Raw genomic sequence first — 23,479 nt, 5'->3', positions numbered from 1 at the left:
AATACCTTAATTTCGATATTCCGTTTAGTATTTTTAAGCATTTTTAACATTTATTATAAAATTAATTAACAGACGACTCGGAAATGGCGTAACAGATGTTATGATCCGCCTCTTTGCCACCCTGGCCTATCGTTCCCAGCTAGCTCACGGGGAAGTCAGGGGTGTTTCCGACCCGATAAGCCAGGGGACGGATTGAACAAAACAAAAAAACATACAAAAAAAAACAAATCTAATTTATAGGACAGACTTGTCCTCGTTGGCACTTTCGTCAGCGGGGATAGTTGGTTTCGTTATCCCTAGCAGGGTCCCACCCTTCCATGAGCGCCACCTTTTGAATTCGCTCCCTTTTCATATTCAGGGTCCCGCTCTTCTTCTCGCTCTCGTCCCACCCAACTACCGTTTTCTATTCACTCATGACTCTTTTCAAATATTCCTTTTATATCCATTATATTTTCTTATTTATCTTGTACATTATTAATTAATAATCTAGGTTTATATAAAGGAAACAAATACTAACACAAAAATACTAACAAAAAAAAATAAACCCTATTTCGGCCGAGTTGGCAGCCCCCTTTGATAGAGGTTGTTGCTTCCTGATGCTTGCTGATGTTTACGTTTAATCGTGGTGTTTTTTGTATGATCGTGATATTTTGTTTAATTGTGGGTCGGACGGGTGTAGATGTGTGAAATGTGGTGATGTTATGTGATGTGTTATGAATGAGGGTATACATGCGTGGGTTGTGTGTGATGTGGGTGGATGAAGGTGGGTGTGTGTGAATCGTGTGTGTGTATTGCTGCTTTGAAGTCCGGATTCTTTCCCCGGGGGGCTGGTGTGTGGGGACAGAAACGTGTCTCCAGTCGGTGCTCCGCTGACGGTCCCTTGGTGCCGGTGCTCCGCTGACGGTTCTCGCATCAGTTTCCCGGCCTGGCCAGTACCGGGATGCTGCTGCCGATGTCCGCCGCTTCTGCTGATGTTGATGCCTGCCGCTGATGTCTTGGTGGGATCGTCGTCTCCACGATCACCAATTTTGTTTCCTTTTTTTCTTTTAGGGCACGTGCGGCCTCCACTATTCTCCACCGGAAACTCTCCCTTTTCTTCCTCCTCGCCCCGTTTCCTTTTCTCCTACGCAACTCTGCCACTGCTTCCCAGGATCCACTATAGATGCCGCTGTCTCTTTCTTCTCCAGCCCTGATACCTATTGGCTCTGTCCAAAACCGCCCATAACACCACACTACCGTTTCCAGGATTACTCCGCCGAAACGGGAGTGCCAAGCTGGCGGGCTTTTTCAATTAAGGGGCCCCAAACGTAGGCCATCGCCCACACCCTGAGATTGAGAGTCTCTGGCTCCATCGACTGAGATGCCTGGGCTACTGCTTCAGATCCTTTGCGTGAAACACCCCAATACGTGAGCCTTGCAACGTCTCCAGCTCGTACAGACTGTTGCCCATACTCCGGATCACTCGGCACTTGACGTATTTTGGGCTGAACTTCGCGTTGATGTTGTTTTTAAATTTGCTCAACACGAAATTCCGCTTATATATCTCCTGACCCGGTGAGTACCTAATTTCTCGAGCTTTTCGATTATACCTGTTCTTCGCTCTGTTGTAGGCTTCATGAGAGTTTCCTCGGACCTCATCTCGGACTATCTCCATCTTGTCACTCCTCGCCAAGGGTGACATTTGTGCATCATTTAGGGCGCCCAGTCTGCGTGCCAATTTATAATCTCGGCCGCTAGTAAACATGTGCTGCCCAAACAACACAAAGTATGGCGACGTCCCGATACCCGTGTGTATAGCGCTCCTAGCCACACACTGGATCTCCGTCAGCTTCTCGTCCCAGCGCGTGTGATCCTCACTAGCGTATGTCCTTATTGCTGCCAGTACAGTCTGGTTCACTCGTTCGGCCGCGTTCGCCTGCGGTGCATAGTTCCCCGACTTCAGGTGCGTTATGCTTCTCCTATCCAGGAATTGAGAAAATTCAGCTGACACAAATTGCTTTCCATTATCGGTATGCACTATTTCAGGCACGCCAAACTGCGCGAAGACCTCGGCGTGCAAGAATCGGATCACGGCCGAAGACGTCGCCTTAGGCAAAGCCTTCAACCAGACATATCTGGACATGTGATCGAGGACTATTAGTATGACCACATTGCCACTTCGAGTCCTCGGATATGGACCCAGGAAATCCAGGTACAGTTTTTGAATCGGCCTCTCGGTTCTGGTTTCGGCCCCCATGAGTGGACGGTGAACCTGTGTTGAATGTTTTGTTTCTTTGCAGGTGTTACAATCAGCCACATATGCCTTCACCTGCACGGTCATCCGGGGCCAATAATAGAACTGTCGCAGCCGTCCCAGTGTCCTCGCGATTCCTCCATGCATTGCCACATCGCTGTCGTGAGCCTGTTGGATCAGTGTGCTCGTCAGGGCTTCCGGGATCCATAGCTTCCACGAAAACTCCTCTAATTCCGGCCGGCCAAATTGTGTGCGCTTAAACAGCAGTCCTTCCTCCACCTTCAGGTCTGGGAATTCATCCTCATCGCTCTGGACCGACTCAATTTTTCTTCGGTATTCTTCATCCTCGAAGGCTGTGGTGTCGAACTCCAGGAAGTCGTGACAGCATATCGGCGACGATATTTTCCTTTCCTTTGCGGTGCTCGATTTCGAAGTCATAAGCCTGGAGAGCCAACGACCGCCTGGCTAGCCTCCCATCCAGTGCTTTGAATCGCATGAGCCACTGCAAACTCGCGTGATCTGTTATCACCGTGAATGGCATCAGTTCTACGTATGCACGGAACTTCTCTATGGCTCTTACCGCCGCCAGACACTCCTTCTCTGGCACGCTATAGTTGAGCTGTGCCCCTCTTAGCTTCGCCGAAAAGAATGCGATCGGGTGCTCTGCTCCTTCATCATCCCTCTGGAAGAGAACTGCTCCAATCCCCACGTGGCTCGCATCACACTGGATGAAGAAGTGCTTCTTAAAGTCTGGATGATGTAGCACGGGGGCACTGGTAAGTGCTTTTTTGAGCTCCTCGAACGATTTTCCTGCCTCCTCCGTCAGCTTAAATTGCCCTTTTCCTTTCAGACAGTCTGTCAGAGGAGCCGAGAGTGCCGAGAAATTTCGGATAAACCGCCGATACCAGCCAGCTGTCCCCAAAAATCTCCGGATTTGTCTCACGTTCCTTGGCATTGGTATTTGGGTGATCGCCTGTACTTTCTCCGGATCTGTCCTAAGTGCGCCGTCGCCTACGATGTACCCTAAATACTTTAAATATTTATAGCCGAATTTCGATTTTTTTCTTCCAATTGTCAGGTTTGCCTCCTTGAGACACTTGGCCACTTCCTCTAACAGGTGTATATGCTCCTCAAACGTCCGGGAAATAACTAGTAGATCGTCTAAGTATACAAAGACATGGCTTCGGAGTCGTTGTGGAATTACTCGATCCATCAACCGACACAGCCGTTGGGCTGCATTGCACAACCCGAAGGGCATCGATTTAAATTGATAGCGTGGTCTGCCCGGCACCGTGAACGCTGTGTACGTCCGACTTTCAGGCTCCAGCTCTATCTGCCAAAATGCGTGCCTTAAATCGATGCTGCTGATGTACACCGTATCCTCTACGCGGCTCAGAATTGACTCGATGCTCTGCAGCGGGTAAGATCCTTCACGGTTAATTTGTTTAGTTTCCGCGCATCCAGACACAATCGGTTTTTTCCCGGCTTACGTACCAGCGTCACGCGGTTGCTCCACGGGCTCTCGCTGGTTTCGATGACTCCGAGGCGCAACATTTCGTCCACCTCGGCAAACAACAGCTCTTGCACCGCGGGAGACACCGGGTAGAATCGCTCCTTTACGGGTACGGCTCCCTCGATTAATTGAATTTCGTGCCTTTCGAGCGTCGTTCTTCCCAAACCATGTGTGTCGAATGCCCTGAAGTTGTTCTTCACCTGGTCCAGACGTGTCTGCTGCGTGTGCGTCAATTCGTGCGGTTCCGTTGGTCTACTCCTAGTCAGCACCTCAGCATCAATTTCGGCTAATTCCTTGTGTCGTTCTAGGCCTACTATATGCGGAGCCAGACCAAACTTCCGCCAGAAATCGACCCCTAGGTACAGCGGTTGTTTCAGCGAGGGACACAGGAACAACTCCATAGTCTGCTTCTGGCCTCCATACGTCATTACTGTCGACACATGTCCCAGTATTTTATGAGGAGTGCCGCCCGCTGTTTGTACTGAGAATTTCTTTATGCCTTGAAGTTTCAGCTCCAATTCTCCTATCCCAGAAGGCTCACCGATGCCCCTGTATCCAGTAGTCCCATCAGCGTCCTCGGGCCCAACTTCACTCGTGCGAATGGCCTGTCATCCTGACGAATTGCCGAGTGGACTGCAGCACACACCTGGAGCCGCCTTCTCTTTCGCCCCTGAAACCTGTCCCGAGCCCGCTGTGCTCTGACTGCTCCCGTTCGGATACTCTCATCGAGTTCGTCCCCCATTATCCGATTCCTGGCCTGTTCGTACTGCCGCTGTCTTTCCTTTATCGGCTTGCGCTCGGACCATCTAGCTTCGGGTAATACCGCTTGGTTAACCTTATATATGGTAGTGTAAATATTCTTATTGCTACTTCTTTCCTTAGGGGTATCTAATTTAACGTTGGAGGGCCTATCTATTGGCTGCTTCGCGGCGACGTGGAACTCGACTCCTCCAATTGCGTCGTGCTCCTTTTCGCGTTTCCCGGCCGACATTTAGGACATTTAGGGAGGATGACCCCGGCCAGCCCGCACTTGTAGCAGAACAGGTTACGTACGGCCGACTCACACTCAAAATAGGTGTGACCCGGCTGAGCGCAATTCCAGCACTTCAGCTGGGTGCGGTCGCCCCCGGATTCCCTCGTCCTATGGACAGCATCCAATGCCTCGGTCTGTTCCTCCGGGTCGTGAGTGTTCGCATCCAATTCATGTACTTTGTGATCTTCCCTGCGCCTACTACCCCCATGGTCTGGACCGCTCCTTGTCCATCGCGTCGCCAGCAGTTTCTCGGCGTCCGCACACTCTTCTCGCAGCTTCTGGAGATTTGGTATCTGCATTGTATAAATCACCCTCGAAATTGCATCCCTAATATTGATCTTTATGATCTTTATTAGATCATAATCCGAGAACGGATTCAGCAATCTCGTCCTCAACACCAACATCTCCTGGATGTACTGGTCCGCCGACTCCCCGTGGCGTTGTCGGCGTTCCCTGAGCTCTTGCTCTCGCTCGAACTCTGTCCGACGAACTTGAAACTGCTGCTGGAGACCATATCTCAGATTCGGCCAGTCCGGCATTCCTACCGTCCGCACATGCATCCAGTACCAATCCCTTGCGTGGCCACTGACCAATGTGTGAAAGGCTTTCAACACCTCCGCCCACGGTACCTGGTACGACGTCTGTAGATGCTCCACCCGGAATATGAATTCGGCCACGGGCATCCCCTTTGGATCGCCGTCGAAGCTAAGTCCCCATCTTCGTATCTGCACTTGCTCCTGCCTAGCCTCTCCGAAACTCGGTCGATTCCTGTTAGGGTTTGTTCCTGCGCCCATCCCGTTGAACAGCCACTCCTCCACGGGTCTCTGATCGGCTTGGGTCCTCTGATCGGCCTCCAATGTTCGGTTGTCCACGAACAAGTGCGTTGGATGTGCTTGCTGGTTCCCGGGTGCTTCCTGTTGACCTCCTCCCAGACTGGTTGCATTTGATCCCCGATTCCTTCCATTCGCATCACTCGCCGTTCGCTCCGCTTTTAACGAACCCACCACAGCGTTGATCTCTCGCATGAACTCTAGCATGTCTGCTTGCATTGACGATCTCAGCGCTTCCATTTGCTGCCCGAGCGACGCTCGGTAGGTCTCCTGTGCTTGGGCTAAGGCTGCGTTCACGGCTGAGCTTAACTCGGACGGTAACACCAGGTCCTTACGGGTTCGCTGTTGACCTCCTACCGCTCCGGCCTCTGGGTCCTCCAGGTGCAGCCCCGCATGTACGTTTTCCGCCACTTGCGACGGCCCTTCCGGCCTACTGCCGGCTTTACCGTCCTGGGACCGAGTCGTCGGCATGTTGTACGGCTGGTACCTGCGCTGTGCCTCTGGGCTACGCCTTGTCTTTCCCGACCCTTTAAAAATCTCCGGGTCACTCATCAACCAATTTTCCTAACGTACTCCTTTCCTTCGTCTATTCCCTATTTACTTAACTATCTTGGTGATAAATAAATTGGATTGTTTATTATCTGTTTATTATTATTAGTTCCAGGCTAATTAATCCTCAATACCTTCAATCGTAACGAGAAAACAAATAAATAAATAGTGCAATAAATAAATAAGCGAATAATTAATTCAATGTTTAGATAGCCAAATAAATAAATTTAAATACATAAATCGGTTAATTTAAATCAATAAATTGATAAATCTAAATATCCATTAAATGTGCATTAAAGCTACTTGAAGAGCAGAGGCAACCTGCAGTGAGGCTCCGTCTGACTGGGATTGTCCGAATAGAGCGACATGGTCCTAGCGGTGAGATCGAAAATGCCAACGGCAATGGTTTTGACCACCTCATCACAGCTGCCATTCTCGCGCCACACGCAATACATTCCCCCAGAGACATCGCCCAGCATATGGCCGATGCTGGCATTAATTGTTTTGCAGGTGAGCGGACTCCCTTCTTTTCCCTTTGCTATTTACCTTCGCTTACTTTTTCTAAGTGCCAACTCCCTTTGCTGTTTCCTCCCTCAGATCACCGTGGATCCCCCAGAATCGGACAACGACGTTAATGCCTCTGGACATAACCCGGACCACGACTCGACAGATCCTCCGGCACCTCTTCCTCTTTTCAGATCCAGACAGCGAGCTCCACGAGTCGGACAACGAGGCTACTACCACCTGGTAATACCTGGACCACAACTCGGGACACACACTTCCTTCCCTTTGTTATGATCCGCCTCTTTGCCACCCTGGCCTATCGTTCCCAGCTAGCTCACGGGGAAGTCAGGGGTGTTTCCGACCCGATAAGCCAGGGGACGGATTGAACAAAACAAAAAACAAAAAAAAACATACAAAAAAAACAAATCTAATTTATAGGACAGACTTGTCCTCGTTGGCACTTTCGTCAGCGGGGATAGTTGGTTTCGTTATCCCAGCAGGATCCCACCCTTCCTTGAGCGCCACCTTTTGAATCCGCTCCCTTTTCATATTCAGGGTCCCGCTCTTCTTCTCGCTCTCGTCCCACCCAACTACCGTTTTCTATTCACTCATGACTCTTTTCAAATATTCCTTTTATATCCATTATATTTTCTTATTTATCTTGAACATTATTAATTAATAATAATTAATAATCTAGGTTTATATAAAGGAAACAAATACTAACACAAAAATACTAACAAAAAAAATAAACCCTATTTCGGCCGAGTTGGCAGCCCCCTTTGATAGAGGTTGTTGCTTCCTGATGCTTGCTGATGTTTACGTTTAATCGTGGTGTTTTTTGTATGATCGTGATATTTTGTTTAATTGTGGGTCGGACGGGTGTAGATGTGTGAAATGTGGTGATGTTATGTGATGTGTTATGAATGAGGGTATACATGCGTGGGTTGTGTGTGATGTGGGTGGATGAAGGTGGGTGTGTGTGAATCGTGTGTGTGTATTGCTGCTTTGAAGTCCGGATTCTTTCCCCGGGGGGGCTGGTGTGTGGGGACAGAAACGTGTCTCCAGTCGGTGCTCCGCTGACGGTCCCTTGGTGCCGGTGCTCCGCTGACGGTTCTCGCATCAGTTTCCCGGCCTGGCCAGTACCGGGATGCTGCTGCCGATGTCCGCCGCTTCTGCTGAGGTTGATGCCTGCCGCTGATGTCTTGGTGGGATCGTCGTCTCCACGATCACCAATTTTGTTTCCTTTTTTTCTTTTAGGGCACGTGCGGCCTCCACTATTCTCCACCGGAAACTCTCCCTTTTCTTCCTCCTCGCCCCGTTTCCTTTTCTCCTACGCAACTCTGCCACTGCTTCCCAGGATCCACTATAGATGCCGCTGTCTCTTTCTTCTCCAGCCCTGATACCTATCGGCTCTCTCCAAAACCGCCCATAACACCACACTACCGTTTCCAGGATTACTCCGCCGAAACGGGAGTGCCAAGCTAGCGGGCTTTTTCAATTAAGGGGCCCCAAACGTAGGCCATCGCCCACACCCTGAGATTGAGAGTCTCTGGCTCCATCGACTGAGATGCCTGGGCTACTGCTTCAGAAGCTGCGTGAAACACCCCAATACGTGAGCCTTGCAACGTCTCCAGCTCGTACAGACTGTTGCCCATACTCCGGATCACTCGGCACTTGACGTATTTTGAGCTGAACTTCGCGTTGATGTTGTTTTTAAATTTGCTCAACACGAAATTCCGCTTATATATCTCCTGACCCGGTGAGTACCTAATTTCTCGAGCTTTTCGATTATACCTGTTCTTCGCTCTGTTGTAGGCTTCATGAGAGTTTCCTCGGACCTCATCTCGGACTATCTCCATCTTGTCACTCCTCGCCAAGGGTGACATTTGTGCATCATTTAGGGCGCCCAGTCTGCGTGCCAATTTATAATCTCGGCCGCTAGTAAACATGTGCTGCCCAAACAACACAAAGTATGGCGACGTCCCGATACCCGTGTGTATAGCGCTCCTAGCCACACACTGGATCTCCGTCAGCTTCTCGTCCCAGCGCGTGTGATCCTCACTAGCGTATGTCCTTATTGCTGCCAGTACAGTCTGGTTCACTCGTTCGGCCGCGTTCGCCTGCGGTGCATAGTTCCCCGACTTCAGGTGCGTTATGCTTCTCCTATCCAGGAATTGAGAAAATTCAGCTGACACAAATTGCTTTCCATTATCGGTATGCACTATTTCAGGCACGCCAAACTGCGCGAAGACCTCGGCGTGCAAGAATCGGATCACGGCCGAAGACGTCGCCTTAGGCAAAGCCTTCAACCAGACATATCTGGACATGTGATCGAGGACTATTAGTATGACCACATTGCCACTTCGAGTCCTCGGATATGGACCCAGGAAATCCAGGTACAGTTTTTGAATCGGCCTCTCGGTTCTGGTTTCGGCCCCCATGAGTGGACGGTGAACCTGTGTTGAATGTTTTGTTTCTTTGCAGGTGTTACAATCAGCCACATATGCCTTCACCTGCACGGTCATCCGGGGCCAATAATAGAACTGTCGCAGCTGTCCCAGTGTCCTCGCGATTCCTCCATGCATTGCCACATCGCTGTCGTGAGCCTGTTGGATCAGTGTGCTCGTCAGGGCTTCCGGGATCCATAGCTTCCACGTAAACTCCTCTAATTCCGGCCGGCCAAATTGTGTGCGCTTAAACAGCAGTCCTTCCTCCACCTTCAGGTCTGGGAATTCATCCTCATCGCTCTGGACCGACTCAATTTTTCTTCGGTATTCTTCATCCTCGAAGGCTGTGGTGTCGAACTCCAGGAAGTCGATAGCGTCCACGTCAAAGGGACGTGACAGCATATCGGCGACGATATTTTCCTTTCCTTTGCGGTGCTCGATTTCGAAGTCATAAGCCTGGAGAGCCAACGACCGCCTGGCTAGCCTCCCATCCAGTGCTTTGAATCGCATGAGCCACTGCAAACTCGCGTGATCTGTTATCACCGTGAATGGCATCAGTTCTACGTATGCACGGAACTTCTCTATGGCTCTTACCGCCGCCAGACACTCCTTCTCTGGCACGCTATAGTTGAGCTGTGCCCCTCTTAGCTTCGCCGAAAAGAATGCGATCGGGTGCTCTGCTCCTTCATCATCCCTCTGGAAGAGAACTGCTCCAATCCCCACGTGGCTCGCATCACACTGGATGAAGAAGTGCTTCTTAAAGTCTGGATGATGTAGCACGGGGGCACTGGTAAGTGCTTTTTTGAGCTCCTCGAACGATTTTCCTGCCTCCTCCGTCAGCTTAAATTGCCCTTTTCCTTTCAGACAGTCTGTCAGAGGAGCCGAGAGTGCCGAGAAATTTCGGATAAACCGCCGATACCAGCCAGCTGTCCCCAAAAATCTCCGGATTTGTCTCACGTTCCTTGGCATTGGTATTTGGGTGATCGCCTGTACTTTCTCCGGATCTGTCCTAAGTGCGCCGTCGCCTACGATGTACCCTAAATACTTTAAATATTTATAGCCGAATTTCGATTTTTTTCTTCCAATTGTCAGGTTTTCCTCCTTGAGACACTTGGCCACTTCCTCTAACAGGTGTATATGCTCCTCAAACGTCCGGGAAATAACTAGTAGATCGTCTAAGTATACAAAGACATGGCTTCGGAGTCGTTGTGGAATTACTCGATCCATCAACCGACACAGCCGTTGGGCTGCATTGCACAACCCGAAGGGCATCGATTTAAATTGATAGAGTGGTCTGCCCGGCACCGTGAACGCTGTGTACGTCCGACTTTCAGGCTCCAGCTCTATCTGCCAAAATGCGTGCCTTAAATCGATGCTGCTGATGTACACCGTATCCTCTACGCGGCTCAGAATTGACTCGATGCTCTGCAGCGGGTAAGCATCCTTCACGGTTAATTTGTTTAGTTTCCGCGCATCCAGACACAATCGGTTTTTTCCCGGCTTACGTACCAGCGTCACGCGGTTGCTCCACGGGCTCTCGCTGGTTTCGATGACTCCGAGGCGCAACATTTCGTCCACCTCGGCAAACAACAGCTCTTGCACCGCGGGAGACACCGGGTAGAATCGCTCCTTTACGGGTACGGCTCCCTCGATTAATTGAATTTCGTGCCTTTCGAGCGTCGTTCTTCCCAAACCATGTGTGTCGAATGCCCTGAAGTTGTTCTTCACCTGGTCCAGACGTGTCTGCTGCGTGTGCGTCAATTCGTGCGGTTCCGTTGGTCTACTCCTAGTCAGCACCTCAGCATCAATTTCGGCTAATTCCTTGTGTCGTTCTAGGCCTACTATATGCGGAGCCAGACCAAACTTCCGCCAGAAATCGACCCCTAGGTACAGCGGTTGTTTCAGCGAGGGAAACAGGAACAACTCCATAGTCTGCTTCTGGCCTCCATACGTCATTACTGTCGACACATGTCCCAGTATTTTATGAGGAGTGCCGCCCGCTGTTTGTACTGAGAATTTCTTTATGTCTTGAAGTTTCAGCTCCAATTCTCCTATCAGTTCCAGGCCACCTTTCCCCGAAGGCTCACCGATGCCCCTGTATCCAGTAGTCCCATCAGCGTCCTCGGGCCCAACTTCACTCGTGCGAATGGCCTGTCATCCTGACGAATTGCCGAGTGGACTGCAGCACACACCTGGAGCCGCCTTCTCTTTCGCCCCTGAAACCTGTCCCGAGCCCGCTGTGCTCTGACTGCTCCCGTTCGGATACTCTCATCGAGTTCGTCCCCCATTATCCGATTCCTGGCCTGTTCGTACTGCCGCTGTCTTTCCTTTATCGGCTTGCGCTCGGACCATCTAGCTTCGGGTAATACCGCTTGGTTAACCTTATATATGGTAGTGTAAATATTCTTATTGCTACTTCTTTCCTTAGGGGTATCTAATTTAACGTTGGAGGGCCTATCTATTGGCTGCTTCGCGGCGACGTGGAACTCGACTCCTCCAATTGCGTCGTGCTCCTTTTCGCGTTTCCCGGCCGACATTTAGGACATTTAGGGAGGATGACCCCGGCCAGCCCGCACTTGTAGCAGAACAGGTTACGTACGGCCGACTCACACTCAAAATAGGTGTGACCCGGCTGAGCGCAATTCCAGCACTTCAGCTGGGTGCGGTCGCCTCCGGATTCCCTCGTCCTATGGACAGCATCCAATGCCTCGGTCTGTTCCTCCGGGTCGTGAGTGTTCGCATCCAATTCATGTACTTTGTGATCTTCCCTGCGCCTACTACCCCCATGGTCTGGACCGCTCCTTGTCCATCGCGTCGCCAGCAGTTTCTCGGCGTCCGCACACTCTTCTCGCAGCTTCTGGAGATTTGGTATCTGCATTGGATAAATCACCCTCGAAATTGCATCCCTAATATTGATCTTTATGATCTTTATTAGATCATAATCCGAGAACGGATTCAGCAATCTCGACCTCAACACCAACATCTCCTGGATGTACTGGTCCGCCGACTCCCCGTGGCGTTGTCGGCGTTCCTTGAGCTCTTGCTCTCGCTCGAACTCTGTCCGACGAACTTGAAACTGCTGCTGGAGACCATATCTCAGATTCGGCCAGTCCGGCATTCCTACCGTGCGCACATGCATCCAGTACCAATCCCTTGCGTGGCCACTGACCAATGTGTGAAAGGCTTTCAACACCTCCGCCCACGGTACCTGGTACGACGTCTGTAGATGCTCCACCCGGAATATGAATTCCGCCACGGGCATCCCCTTTGGATCGCCGTCGAAGCTAAGTCCCCATCTTCGTATCTGCACTTGCTCCTGCCTAGCCTCTCCGAAACTCGGTCGATTCCTGTTAGGGTTTGCTCCTGCGCCCATCCCGTTGAATAGCCACTCCTCCACGGGTCTCTGATCGGTGGTGTTATGGGCGGTTTTGGACAGAGCCGATAGGTATCAGGGCTGGAGAAGAAAGAGACAGCGGCATCTATAGTGGATCCTGGGAAGCAGTGGCAGAGTTGCGTGGGAGAAAAGGAAACGGGGCGAGGAAGAAAAAAAAGAGAGTTTCCGGTGGAGAATAGTAGAGGCCGCACGTGCCCTAAAAGAAAAAAAGGAAACAAAATTGGTGATCGTTGAGACGACGATCCCACCAAGACATCAGCGGCAGGCATCAACATCAGCAGAAGCGGCGGACATCGGCAGCAGCATCCCGGTACTGGCCAGGCCGGGAAACTGATGCGAGAACCGTCAGCGGAGCACCGGCACCAAGGGACCGTCAGCGGAGCACCGACTGGAGACACGTTTCTGTCCCCACACACCAGCCCCCCCGGGGAAAGAATCCGGACTTCAAAGCAGCAATACACACACACGATTCACACACACCCATAGGGTTTATTTTTTTTTGTTAGTATTTTTGTGTTAGTATTTGTTTCCTTTATATAAACCTAGATTATTAATTATTATTAATTAATAATGTACAAGATAAATAAGAAAATATAATGGATATAAAAGGAATATTTGAAAAGAGTCATGAGTGAATAGAAAACGGTAGTTGGGTGGGGCGAGAGCGAGAAGAAGAGCGGGACCCTGAATATGAAAAGGGAGCGAATTCAAAAGGTGGCGCTCAAGGAAGGGTGGGACCCTGCTAGGGATAACGAAACCAACTATCCCCGCTGACGAAAGTGCCAACGACGACAAGTCTATCCTATAAATTAGATTTGTTTTTTTTGTATGTTTTTTTGTTTTGTTCAATCCGTCCCCTGGCTTATCGGGTCGGAAACACCCCTGACTTCCCCGTGAGCTAGCTGGGAACGATAGGCCAGGGTGGCAAAGAGGCGGATCATAACATTTTTTAACATGGACTTGTACGGAAAACGACTGGAGCGACTTCGGGTGGACAGTACCACCGTCACACTTTAAACTCCCGTTCCCACATACTCGAATTGACGAATCCCACCGCATTGGCTGCAGCTTGGCAGCGATTTCAGCTGATCCGCCACAGTTGCGGCTGTGTTTTTTATCCAAAGGGTATCCTCGCTTGTAGCGCACAATCTGCTTGGGCTCGTTGCCCATAAAACAACCCGTGGAACTGGTGGAACATCACATCAACACAACGGTGGCTGTTCCCTCCGCCTCTCATGGCAATGACAAAGTAAGTAATCCTTTGTAGTTGATCTTCACTTGCAGAATCTGCGGGCGTGTCCCACACTCTGGTCGCTTCTTGTCAATGAAACGCAGGCCTCAGGGCACTCCACACAGCATGATGTGGGTGGTGTGGATGTGGGGGGGCTGTCCGAAGCGGATCTGCAACACAGCACCGCTCTCACCGCTCAACGATTTCAAAGACGTTGGCACGGATCGGCTGACAAGGCCGAACATGATATAGGTGTTCCAGTCCAGCCCAGCCCTTCAGAAACTATACACTAAAATTCAGAAGCGGAGAACACTTCAACAGAAGATGTCGACGGTTGAGGTACAACAGACCACGGCAGTGATGCTGGAGAAACGTTTTCCAGTGACTGTCTGTCATCAGGGAATGAAGGTCATTTTAATCATTGCAAAAACCCAGCAGCCGGGAGGCGCTCTGCAGCAACAAGAAGATATTGAACTCATGCCTCGCCCTCGTGTGGAATCGGACTCCAGTACGCGCGGAGCCGCGACATTCTGGGCACAGGCACAGGGATCCATCTGCTGAGGCGGACCGCAATGTGTGTGTCGTAGAACTAAATAACTTTGAAGACTGTTTAAGAGTACGCCTTTCTATGCTGTCGGTCATCAGCCCAGAGGAGACGACAACAAACTCGACAAAACAAACAAACAAAATATTTTAAAACTAGTTCAAATACTCGATCGCTCCATGTCATCTAATCTGTGGGTGTGGAGTGTAATGTCCTGGCCGTCCTCTAGTTGTCCCAGAAGTGGACCTGGCGACGCAAACGGGCACGATACGCAAGAAACACCGCTTCTAGAACATACGTCGCGTGGGTCAGGGACTATGCCAGTTGCTGTTACGGCCTTTTGGCCGTAGGAGAGGAGAGCCGCCTGCTGCTGCTGCTGGAGAGCCGCCTGCTGCTGCTGCTGCTGGTGGTGGTGCTGCTGCTGCTGCTGGTGGTGGTGCTGCTGCTGGTGGTGCTGCTGCTGCTGCTGCTGGTGGTGGTGTTGCTGCTGCTGCTGCTGCTGGTGGTGGTGTTGCTGCTGCTGCTGCTGCTGTATATTGGCCTGATTGAAAGCCTAGAGCACCACTTACCCCCGAGTAGCTTTGGCCGGATACTCCGGCCGATCCAGCCGCAATCTGACTGGAGCTTTGGTCGAAGCCCGGCGGCGGTTTTTTGTTCTTGTCCTCCTCCAAGCCCATGTAGTTGGCGCCAAACAGCGAATAATTCTCGGCCGCCTTGAAGTACTGGGCGGAGCCGTTCTCCTTGCTGTTGTCGCCGTAGAGAGAGCGCTCCACTTCGTGTATAAAGTCCGAGGCGGTCTCGCTCACCGCTAGAGCCTCCGCCAGGGCCTCGGCACTCATCGGAGCATCCTCCTCCACGTGGGGCAGGGGCTTCTCGGGCGGCTCCCAGACCCCAGGGGTAGTATCATCGATGGTTGGCTGCCAGATGCGCTTGGCCACCTGGCTCGAAACTTTGCCTAAAGCGCGAGACAAACGCGTGGATTATATTTAGTTTAGAGGATTCATTGGTACACACCCTCAGAGGCAGCAGTCGCATCGTCCTCATCGTCATCGTCCAAATACTTTGAGTTGAAGCTATTCTCCGACATCTTTTTGTGCGAGAAAGAAATGAAAATGTTTATTGGAAAGAAACACCGCTGAACGAGAACCTTCACTGCTTCGAGCGAAATGGAAGTAATCGGCTCCCAGTCGTCTGTTCGTTTGTTTATGGCGATCGGTTGCACAAAAAAAATTGATTTATGGGAAATTTATTTTATTTATGCGGAGTGGTCTACTAATACACGCTGAAGTTTCTCGGAATTACTGCCCGACACAGACGCCTACCACGACAGTGCTGCCCAGTCAGAGGTCGTGGAGGCTTGAGTGCTGTGTGTGCGTGTGTGTATCAGTGGATGAACTATTGGCAGCACTGGTTAATCTTTTTGTGTATTGGTGAACGAAAAATGCCGGCATACACATGCCCACAGAAGTCTTAAAGTGAGACTTCTGCGGATCGAAGAAATATCAATCCAATCCATTGCATTTTGCGCAGAAGAAGCGATGTCTCACTTTGGGCGACTTTTTCTGTGCTGCCAAATATTTAAGGGAGATAGTTCTCTGCTCTGAGGCATCTATCATGGAACACGAGTGTGTAGAGGCCGGTGCCGCAAATATTTCGAATATTTCATTGCACTTTGATGATTCTCCATCGCCATTTGCACTTGTTGGCTTCAAAAACCATAAGCGCCCTCAAATTCATCCACTAATTGCCTGGCAAGCCGCACATTTCGAATAAAATATATAAAAATCTACCATTTACCATATTTACCTTCTTTTTTCTGTGGAAAAGATTAAGTTTTTGAAAACAAAGCACTTTATTTTCACTGTAAAAATGGCAAATAGTATTTGCAACAAAAATTCCGCGGAGTTCAAGTAAAGCTGCTGAAGGTTGAAAAACTTCATTGTTACTATCGATACATCGATGTTTCTTCAACTATCGATGGAAGAAAGAGCGCCAACTGCTTGGGTTTGATTATTCGTACAATTTTGCCCATGATCCGACATCAAATACCTTAATTTCGATATTCCGTTTAGTATTTTTAAGCATTTTTAACATTTATTATAAAATTAATTAACAGACGACTCGGAAATGGCGTAACAGAAGCCCGAGCCAGCTCCGGCCAACTTCACGCGCTGCATCTGGAAATTGATCGAAAATTGAATTTAAAGCCAATCCACTGGCAGAAGGGAGATTCTTACACATTCTCTGTACTGTTGTTGCCACAGTTTCCGTGCTCGTTCCAGCCCCAGGTGTAGATCTCGCCGGCTGTAGTCCGCAGCAGGCCGTGCTCTGCCCCCATGTGCACGTGAGCAGGCGTCTGGCCGTCGGGCAGTCGGAGGCTCAGTGGCTGGGGCACCGCCTGCTGCTCGCTGATCGAGCCCGTGCCCAGCTGTCCGTAGCAGTTGCGGCCCCACATGAGGATCTCGTTGTTGCGGAGCAGCGCCGCATTGTGGGTCCAGCCGACGGCCAGCTGCCGCACGTCCTCCTCGAAGAGGAAGGCGTTGGACTGGTCTTTTGACCAGAAATGCTGCCCCACCAAACTCAAAGAGCTGTCAAAGTTGAATAAGTTAAAGTAAAAAAAAAACGTAAATACATTTTTTAAAATCTATATGAAGGCGCGGTGGACGTGCCTCAACTGTTAAAGTTGAATGAGTCGAATCCTCCAGAAATCAGGAAAAACAAACAAATTATGAATATGTACGCAGAAGAATAAACCGTTTGTTTCATCCACGAGATTCGCAATGTACAACTTTCTAGCTTAAGGATTACACATGCATTTTCTCAATATAAAAACAAAGACGTCCTGATTATAGACGTCCGCCACGACCGTATCTGCGACGGAGGCAACTCCTCCGCAGCACCTCCGCAACTTTTTGTGAAAATATGTTGAACGAAAAATCGGTAGAACATTTTTTTTTTTCATCGAAAAAACATGCCATTTGCAATTCATGTTTTTTTTTTCCCATGTAAATTTAATAAATTTTTAATTGAAAGACATCTGAAGAAGATTCAGTTTAGTCAATAGAAACAGTGCCAGTATTAGGAAAAAAATATATACATACATATATGTATGAGAAAACAGCTCTTGTCGGCCTTTTTATAGGAAAAGCAGCCTGCAGTCGGCGCTGCAGCTGCGCAGTAGCGATGGACGCGTCAAAATGGCGGAACGTGGACTTATCGATAGGTCCCTCATAAATATTTCTCGTTTTTGATATTTCGGGTAATGTTACTAGCTAACTAGAACCCTCAGCCTTGCCCAGAAACTTTAATCCGATTGACGAATCATTTTCCCACAAGACTGGTTCATTTTAAAGCAGCTTCAGCTCTTGAATTTGAATTTTCAATGGTTGGGACCGGTTGCTACCGATTCATACTCGATTCAAATAGAGCGAAAAAGAGAACCTTAACTGATTTAATGAGAGCGCAAAAAGAGCCAACAACCGTTTCGAAGAAAGCAATTCGACCATCAATACTATCGAATGGATGCAAGTGGTGTGCGCCAAATAGAAATTGTTTGAAAGTGAATGAGCGAAAAGGATTTAGATCCAATCCATTGGAATAAATGATTTGAGAGCGGTCACCGCAGGTAGAGTTCAGTATTCTAGGGATGGTTGTTAAATATGTATTGATATATACATTTTTTGATATATATCGACTTATATGTCTGATATTTTTTGGCTGGGCGAACATATTAACATGAATATTTTTCTCAGATTTGGCCGAGTCGATACTATTTTTCTGTTGGCTCAGGACGTAAGATCAAATATATCCGCGACTTTTGATTCTACTTATCGATGTACAGGAAGCTGCGAACATCGGTACTTTTGTGCGATAGTCTGATAAAATCCGGCGGTTACATGCCTTTATTTTGAAAATAACAAGCCGCCCATAAAATTGTATTTATTCAAATAGTAACCACTCAACTTAACCACTGTTCATCATCAGCGATCTTTTCTTTTTCCCTGAAGAACATGTGTTTGATTCCAACTACACAGGAAGCGACAAAAGTAACGAAACTCCTGGTGCTAAAAAATGAAGCTAGGAAGCCGCAAAGGTTACCTTTACAAAGCCAGTGCTGCCAATGCGGGGACAGAAAATGTATCGTTTTCGCCGGCTTTGTCAATCGGAATAGGCCAAACATTTGTTCAGATATTGTCAACAAATCTGGCAATTAATAGTCAGTTCAGTGAGTGTTCTGTGTAAAAATTGTGAAGCTAGAAATAAGTTACAATAAAACGCCTAAGTTCACCTGTATTTTCAGTAGTAATTTCGAACTGCATGGTTCGCAGCCTCCCTGAAAAAAGCAACGCGTGCGTGGATTCTGCCGAAGACCAATCCAAAAAGAAGTGAAAAGTGAACAAATAGCACAGTAATTCGAATTACTTTCTTCAATTAGTGCACATACGTACGTATTTATTGTCTGAAAATCAGAATCAGTGAGAATCCCAATGTTCTATCAGAATGAACGGTCATCATCGCAAGAGAAAGTGGCAAGCTGGGCGCGGTGAGGATCTCACCCCCGACGACCGTAGTGAGTTAATTGCCGAGTTGATGGCTAAACTAGACGGAGTCAATTTCGTCGCCGACTTTTTCCACATCCGTCGACTGAAACTGCTGATCACCGACTGCCTGCCCGACCACAAGGAGCAGCTGCTACGCATTCTCATAGGCTGTGTGACCCGGCCCCCCAGCCCGGCCACAGCTAGCTACGCCCAAATTGTGAGTCTCCTCTGCAACGACTTTGATCTCCTGATGGTCGACTGCATCCGCGCCCTGATGGTGGTCCACCAGAAGGCACTCATCGATGGCAAGTGGGAGAAGGCGCGCGGCCTGGAGAGCTTCTTCGCCGAGCTATGCAAGTGACATAGCATAGAAGGGCCCTGGCTATGCAGTTTGATCACTGCACTGCCCCTGTTCGGACACGATACGTAATACATATCAAACTCTCGGTAAACAAAACATAGCATATTCAATAACACGACATTAACACACGAGCCTAACACACGAGCCAAATAAACGAAGAATCTAGGCAACGATATTGGTGCACTTTAAGGATTTGTTTTAGGTACTACTCGTATTATTATTTATTCAACAGAAATTCCCCACCATCCAGCCCCGCAACCCACTCGACAATCCGTTTGAAGAACTCAGCGTCGACCAGCTCGACGATCCGCACATTCCCATTTTGTCATCTTCGCTGCAGCTAACCAGGGGCTCCATGGCCCCCAGGTAGATGGGCACCTGGAATCACACCACACAAAGGATGTGTGGGGAAATTATCCACATGCACATGCCCCTCTGTACTAACATCTTGGCTCACTCAAATTTCACAGTTTTATTTTGAAGAGTGAGAGGTTTTAGATTGGCTAACGACCCAACAAAATTTTGGATCAAGCTCAAACTGCCATTTGATTATGTTTATTAAACATACGAGTAAAATCTGCGTCCAACAAAGGGGGAGGCGGGGGTGTGCATTAAAGCTACTTGAAGAGCAGAGGCAACCTGCAGTGAGGCTCCGTCTGACTGGGATTGTCCGAATAGAGCGACATGGTCCTAGCGGTGAGATCGAAAATGCCAACGGCAATGGTTTTGACCACCTCATCACAGCTGCCATTCTCGCGCCACACGCAATACATTCCCCCAGAGACATCGCCCAGCATATGGCGCACATCCTGCTCGCTCGATGGCGGCTTGTAGGTGCCGAACGCCTGCATTCGCGATACGCTGGAGTCGACCATCAGAGCGTTGGCCTGATCCTGGCGTATGCGATCGAATCTAGGATCGAATCGAGAATTACTCAAGCTGCGCTAATGACTACTGGTAGATCTCTGGTACTCACTGATTCACATGGTAGTTATGATTGCCCAAGGGTATCTCCTTGATGTTCAAAAGCGACTCATTCTTACGGTCTGGCGAAGGCGCCATCTCCACATTATAGAACATCTGGCGGGGATCGCTGTGAAATCAAGGAACAAGAAAACTGCAGACTGTTGACCGTTGACCAAAGTCCCTTTGATACTCACGCCAAGAAGGTAAAGTTAATGGAGCAGGCATCGGCTGCTCCCACACCTGCGTCCTTGAGCACCCTAAAAGCATCGTCCACATTGCTGGTGGCCAGCAGGGCTCGTGTCAAGAAGTGTCTCGCTAAAAAGCATTAAAGCCAACCCTCATTAAAGGTCTCTTATCCCATCGAAAGGGAAATGGGAAGTACACTCACGTGTCTTGCCACTGCGCAACAGCTCCGCACTGATCGTATTGATGCTGAAGACCAGGCCATGATAATTCTGATTCATGGTGTAGCCGGGCAAGTGTCCGGCATAGCACAGGGACATAAAGTGCTCCTCCTTGACATTGTATTTGCCCTGCGGCTTGTCGCTGATGATGTGCGCGTCAACAAAATAGTAATGATTGAGGGATTCCGTCAGGGCATCCTCGGTGTGACCCAACAGTCGCTATAAACGAGACGTTGCACTGTATTAAAGCAATCTTCTGGGGCTCCTCTAGGCTTTACCTACGCAATTCTTTTGGTTGACAATGATTGTGTAGCAGCCAGTCGGCTGGTTAGTGTTGCGCGGCTGTAGCTTCAACGCCTGCGGCAGGATGTCGTCAAGGTGCAGCAGAAAGAGCTGAAATATGATAAACGTTTTAAAAACAAAATTAAATATATATATTAAAATATAACCATGTACGTCTGCTAATCTCTTTATTTATAAGATATACAGCTGAAATTTTTCAAACAGCAGTACCGTTCTTTACTGGACTTTTCGATAAAATATACCGTCCGACCCTCAGAAATATACCAAAATATACCGTCTCATTTGAAAAATATACCGTAAATGTACTGACGAATTCATGTTCTATTTTACATATTCCTCGTTTTTAAAATTCCGTGGAATATTACTAGCTATACAGCACATTTATCTATGCCCGAATCATTTTATCCGATTAATTAAACTATTCTCAACTTGACTGGTTTATTTTAAACACTTGCTTTTATTGAATTTTGCGTAAAAAGAGGTTTTAGCGAAATAAGTCGAACAAAAAACAAGTAGCGAAATAGGTCAATCAAAACAAACGAAAAAGGAAATTGCTCAATTTTGATATTCCATTGAATAATGCTGACTAACTAAATCTCTCAGCAATGCCCACATAGTTTTATCCCATTGATGAATAAATTTTCTACAAGATTGGATAGTTTTTAATCCTTGCTTTTATTGTATTTATTGTAAAAACAGGGTTAAACGAAAAAGTTCAACAAAAAAAAGAGTCGCAATGTTGCTGGTATTTGAAGACGTGATGCGTGTATAGCCTTTGTACACCCTATTTCGCTAATTTTGTATGAAGATCAAACGTAATTTATTTATTCTTTAGACATATTCAAGTACCTTATTAGTATCTTGCATATATTTATGTCGATCCTGATACCTACTGAGCCTTGGAAGACAAACGTATTCACAATTCTATAACATTCATTTCCCCCAGGGTATGTGTGCATGGAATTAGCAACATGTTTGTGTATGGAATGGGACTCATTGTTGCTAAAGCGAAACTGCGGCGAATCGGGTATTGCCAAGCTATATAGATTTTCCCACTTAGCTTTATCGCATAGATAAATACATTTTTTACAAGATTGCTCTTTTTAATTACCTTTATGTATTTTATTTTGACTAAAATACGGTTTTCAAGGAAATAATGCCGCAACATTGTGTATGGAATGGGACTCATTGTTGCTAAAGCGAACTGCGGCGAACTCAAATTCGATTCAAAAAACGACCAATTCTTTGTTCCGTTGAATAATAATATCTATATAGAACATTTACCCATGCCCACTCAATTTTGTACGATTGATGAATCCATTCTATACATGATTGGCGTATTCGAAATACTTGCATTTATTGGATTTCTATATAGCATTGAAAATGAAATTAATAAATGACAAAAATACCATTTAGCACTAAAAAACACCACATGGGAGCGCGGCGAAAACCAGTATTTCTACAGTATGACCCTCAGAACAGCACCGAAATATATGGTCTCATTTGAAAAATATACCGAGTGGTGCGCGCCAAATCGAACTTTTTTGAATGTGAGCGACAAGGATTTAAATGTTGTCAACCGGGCCTTTATCTATCCCCACATAATTTAATACGATTAATGAATCAATTTTCTACTTAACTGGCTTATTTTTAATACTTGCTTTTGTTGGATTTTGCGTAAAAAAAGGTTTTAGCGAGAATGGTCAAACAAATGAAACGTAATAAAACGTAAGAGAAAAATCGTTCCCATTGCTCAATTTCTTTATTCCGTGGAATAATTCTGACTAACTAAAACCTTTAGCTCTACCAACATAATTTTAGGCCATTAATGAATACATTTTTTACCTGATTGACTACTTTTAAGTACTCCCTTTTATTGTATAGTGTTGAAAACAAGGTTTAAACAAAAAAAATCAACAAAAAACAATGGTAACGTGAGTATGGAATGTCACGTCAATCGGAGTTTGGGCATAGGTATACCCTATTTGGTTAATATATGAAGAAACTGTTTTAAAACGTAATTAGTTAAAAAACTATCTCAGATTGTTATGTTTTAGACATATTAATGCTAATGATTAGGGTCTTGTAAATATATCTCGATCCCGATACCCATTCTTGGTTTCTGTAAGAAGACCAAAATCTTCAAAATATCGTTGAAATACCTTTTGAACAGAGACTGAATAGTTTTGGCCTATATTGGTGCATTAGATGACAAAAATTTTCTCAGTTCCATAAAATCCATTTCCCAGGGTATGCAAAATGTTGCTCAATCCGCGCAATGTTGGGGAACAATGCTGCTTGATTTCACGGCACATGAGTCTGCCTCATACAAATTGAATGCTGCCAGCAACATAACACGTAAGAAAACGTAAGTGGTTGCGTAATAATTTTTACGTAGCTGGAGCTGGGGCTGGCATCGACATTGGCCTGCACGCCCATGGACATCTGCCCAGTGCCACGGAAATGGCCATCGGACACATTTACCAGGAGCTCATGGGCATGAATTTCAATCAGGCCAATATACAGCAGCAGCAGCAGCAGCAGCAACACCACCACCAGCAGCAGCAGCAGCACCACCACCAGCAGCAGCAGCAGCAGGCGGCTCTCCAGCAGCAGCAGCAGGCGG

The 23,479-nt window shown here is 47.8% G+C and overlaps 4 protein-coding genes across 9 annotated transcripts; 2 read left to right on the top strand and 2 right to left on the bottom strand.

Moving 5' to 3' along the window:
* Window positions 1-5: 5 nt before the first annotated feature.
* LOC117187660 (RCC1 domain-containing protein 1-like) lies at window positions 6-17,261 on the bottom strand. 4 transcript variants are annotated; one of them, XR_004472304.1, is made up of 3 exons: window positions 16,516-17,260; window positions 16,373-16,455; window positions 6-50 (listed from the first exon to the last, which is right to left on the bottom strand). XR_004472304.1 is itself a non-coding variant. In XM_033390315.1 (3 exons), exons 1-2 carry the CDS (start codon window positions 16,731-16,733, stop codon window positions 16,443-16,445), a joined length of 231 nt encoding a protein of 76 aa, XP_033246206.1. In that variant the 5' UTR covers window positions 16,734-17,261; the 3' UTR covers window positions 1,188-1,228; window positions 16,416-16,442. The 4 variants fall into 4 exon arrangements, 3 of the variants coding, with proteins under 3 accessions (XP_033246206.1, XP_033246202.1, XP_033246196.1); XM_033390315.1 differs by lacking the exon at window positions 6-50 and adding an exon at window positions 1,188-1,228 and having other exon boundaries at window positions 16,416-16,455; window positions 16,516-17,261; XM_033390311.1 differs by lacking the exon at window positions 6-50 and adding an exon at window positions 8,063-8,097 and having other exon boundaries at window positions 16,416-16,455; window positions 16,516-17,261.
* LOC117187479 lies at window positions 6,503-6,979 on the top strand. The gene is made up of 2 exons (XM_033390257.1): window positions 6,503-6,668; window positions 6,756-6,979. The coding sequence occupies exons 1-2, from the start codon at window positions 6,525-6,527 to the stop codon at window positions 6,954-6,956; spliced, it is 345 nt and encodes a 114-aa protein (XP_033246148.1). The 5' UTR covers window positions 6,503-6,524; the 3' UTR covers window positions 6,957-6,979.
* A 1,185-nt stretch (window positions 17,262-18,446) lies between the features above and the next one.
* LOC117187454 lies at window positions 18,447-19,355 on the top strand. Of its 3 annotated transcripts, none has more exons than XM_033390164.1 (3): window positions 18,447-18,503; window positions 18,579-18,722; window positions 18,778-19,355. In XM_033390164.1, exon 3 carries the CDS (start codon window positions 18,779-18,781, stop codon window positions 19,178-19,180), a length of 402 nt encoding a protein of 133 aa, XP_033246055.1. In that variant the 5' UTR covers window positions 18,447-18,503; window positions 18,579-18,722; window position 18,778; the 3' UTR covers window positions 19,181-19,355. The 3 variants fall into 3 exon arrangements, with proteins under 3 accessions (XP_033246055.1, XP_033246057.1, XP_033246053.1); XM_033390166.1 differs by having other exon boundaries at window positions 18,488-18,503; window positions 18,582-18,722; XM_033390162.1 differs by lacking the exon at window positions 18,447-18,503 and having other exon boundaries at window positions 18,522-18,722.
* Window positions 19,356-19,777: 422 nt separating this feature from the next.
* On the bottom strand, window positions 19,778-23,298 carry LOC117187049. The gene is made up of 6 exons (XM_033388775.1): window positions 23,248-23,298; window positions 20,833-21,018; window positions 20,535-20,769; window positions 20,341-20,461; window positions 20,157-20,273; window positions 19,778-20,092 (listed from the first exon to the last, which is right to left on the bottom strand). Exons 1-6 carry the CDS (start codon window positions 23,296-23,298, stop codon window positions 19,798-19,800), a joined length of 1,005 nt encoding a protein of 334 aa, XP_033244666.1. The 3' UTR covers window positions 19,778-19,797.
* Window positions 23,299-23,479: the final 181 nt, after the last annotated feature.

This window comes from Drosophila miranda, chromosome XL (genome assembly GCF_003369915.1).
Source record: "Drosophila miranda strain MSH22 chromosome XL, D.miranda_PacBio2.1, whole genome shotgun sequence".
In the NCBI taxonomy this organism is placed as follows: domain Eukaryota; kingdom Metazoa; phylum Arthropoda; class Insecta; order Diptera; family Drosophilidae; genus Drosophila; species Drosophila miranda.
This window is presented reverse-complemented; position numbering and strand designations above follow the sequence as displayed.

Coding starts and splice junctions, on each gene's coding strand:
- LOC117187479 (XM_033390257.1), top strand. CDS start 6,525: ATGGTCCTAGCGGTGAGATCGAAAATGCCAACGGCAATGGTTTTGACC. Junction 6,669..6,755: donor TGGCATTAATTGTTTTGCAG/GTGAGCGGACTC, acceptor TTCCTCCCTCAG/ATCACCGTGGATCCCCCAGA.
- LOC117187660 (XM_033390315.1), bottom strand. CDS start 16,733: ATGTGGGGCCGCAACTGCTACGGACAGCTGGGCACGGGCTCGATCAGC.
- LOC117187454 (XM_033390164.1), top strand. CDS start 18,779: ATGAACGGTCATCATCGCAAGAGAAAGTGGCAAGCTGGGCGCGGTGAG.
- LOC117187049 (XM_033388775.1), bottom strand. CDS start 23,298: ATGTCCATGGGCGTGCAGGCCAATGTCGATGCCAGCCCCAGCTCCAGC. Junction 21,019..23,247: donor CCAGCCCCAGCTCCAGCTAC/GTAAAAATTATT, acceptor TTATAAATAAAG/AGATTAGCAGACGTACATGG. Junction 20,093..20,156: donor CATAACTACCATGTGAATCA/GTGAGTACCAGA, acceptor ATTCGATCCTAG/ATTCGATCGCATACGCCAGG.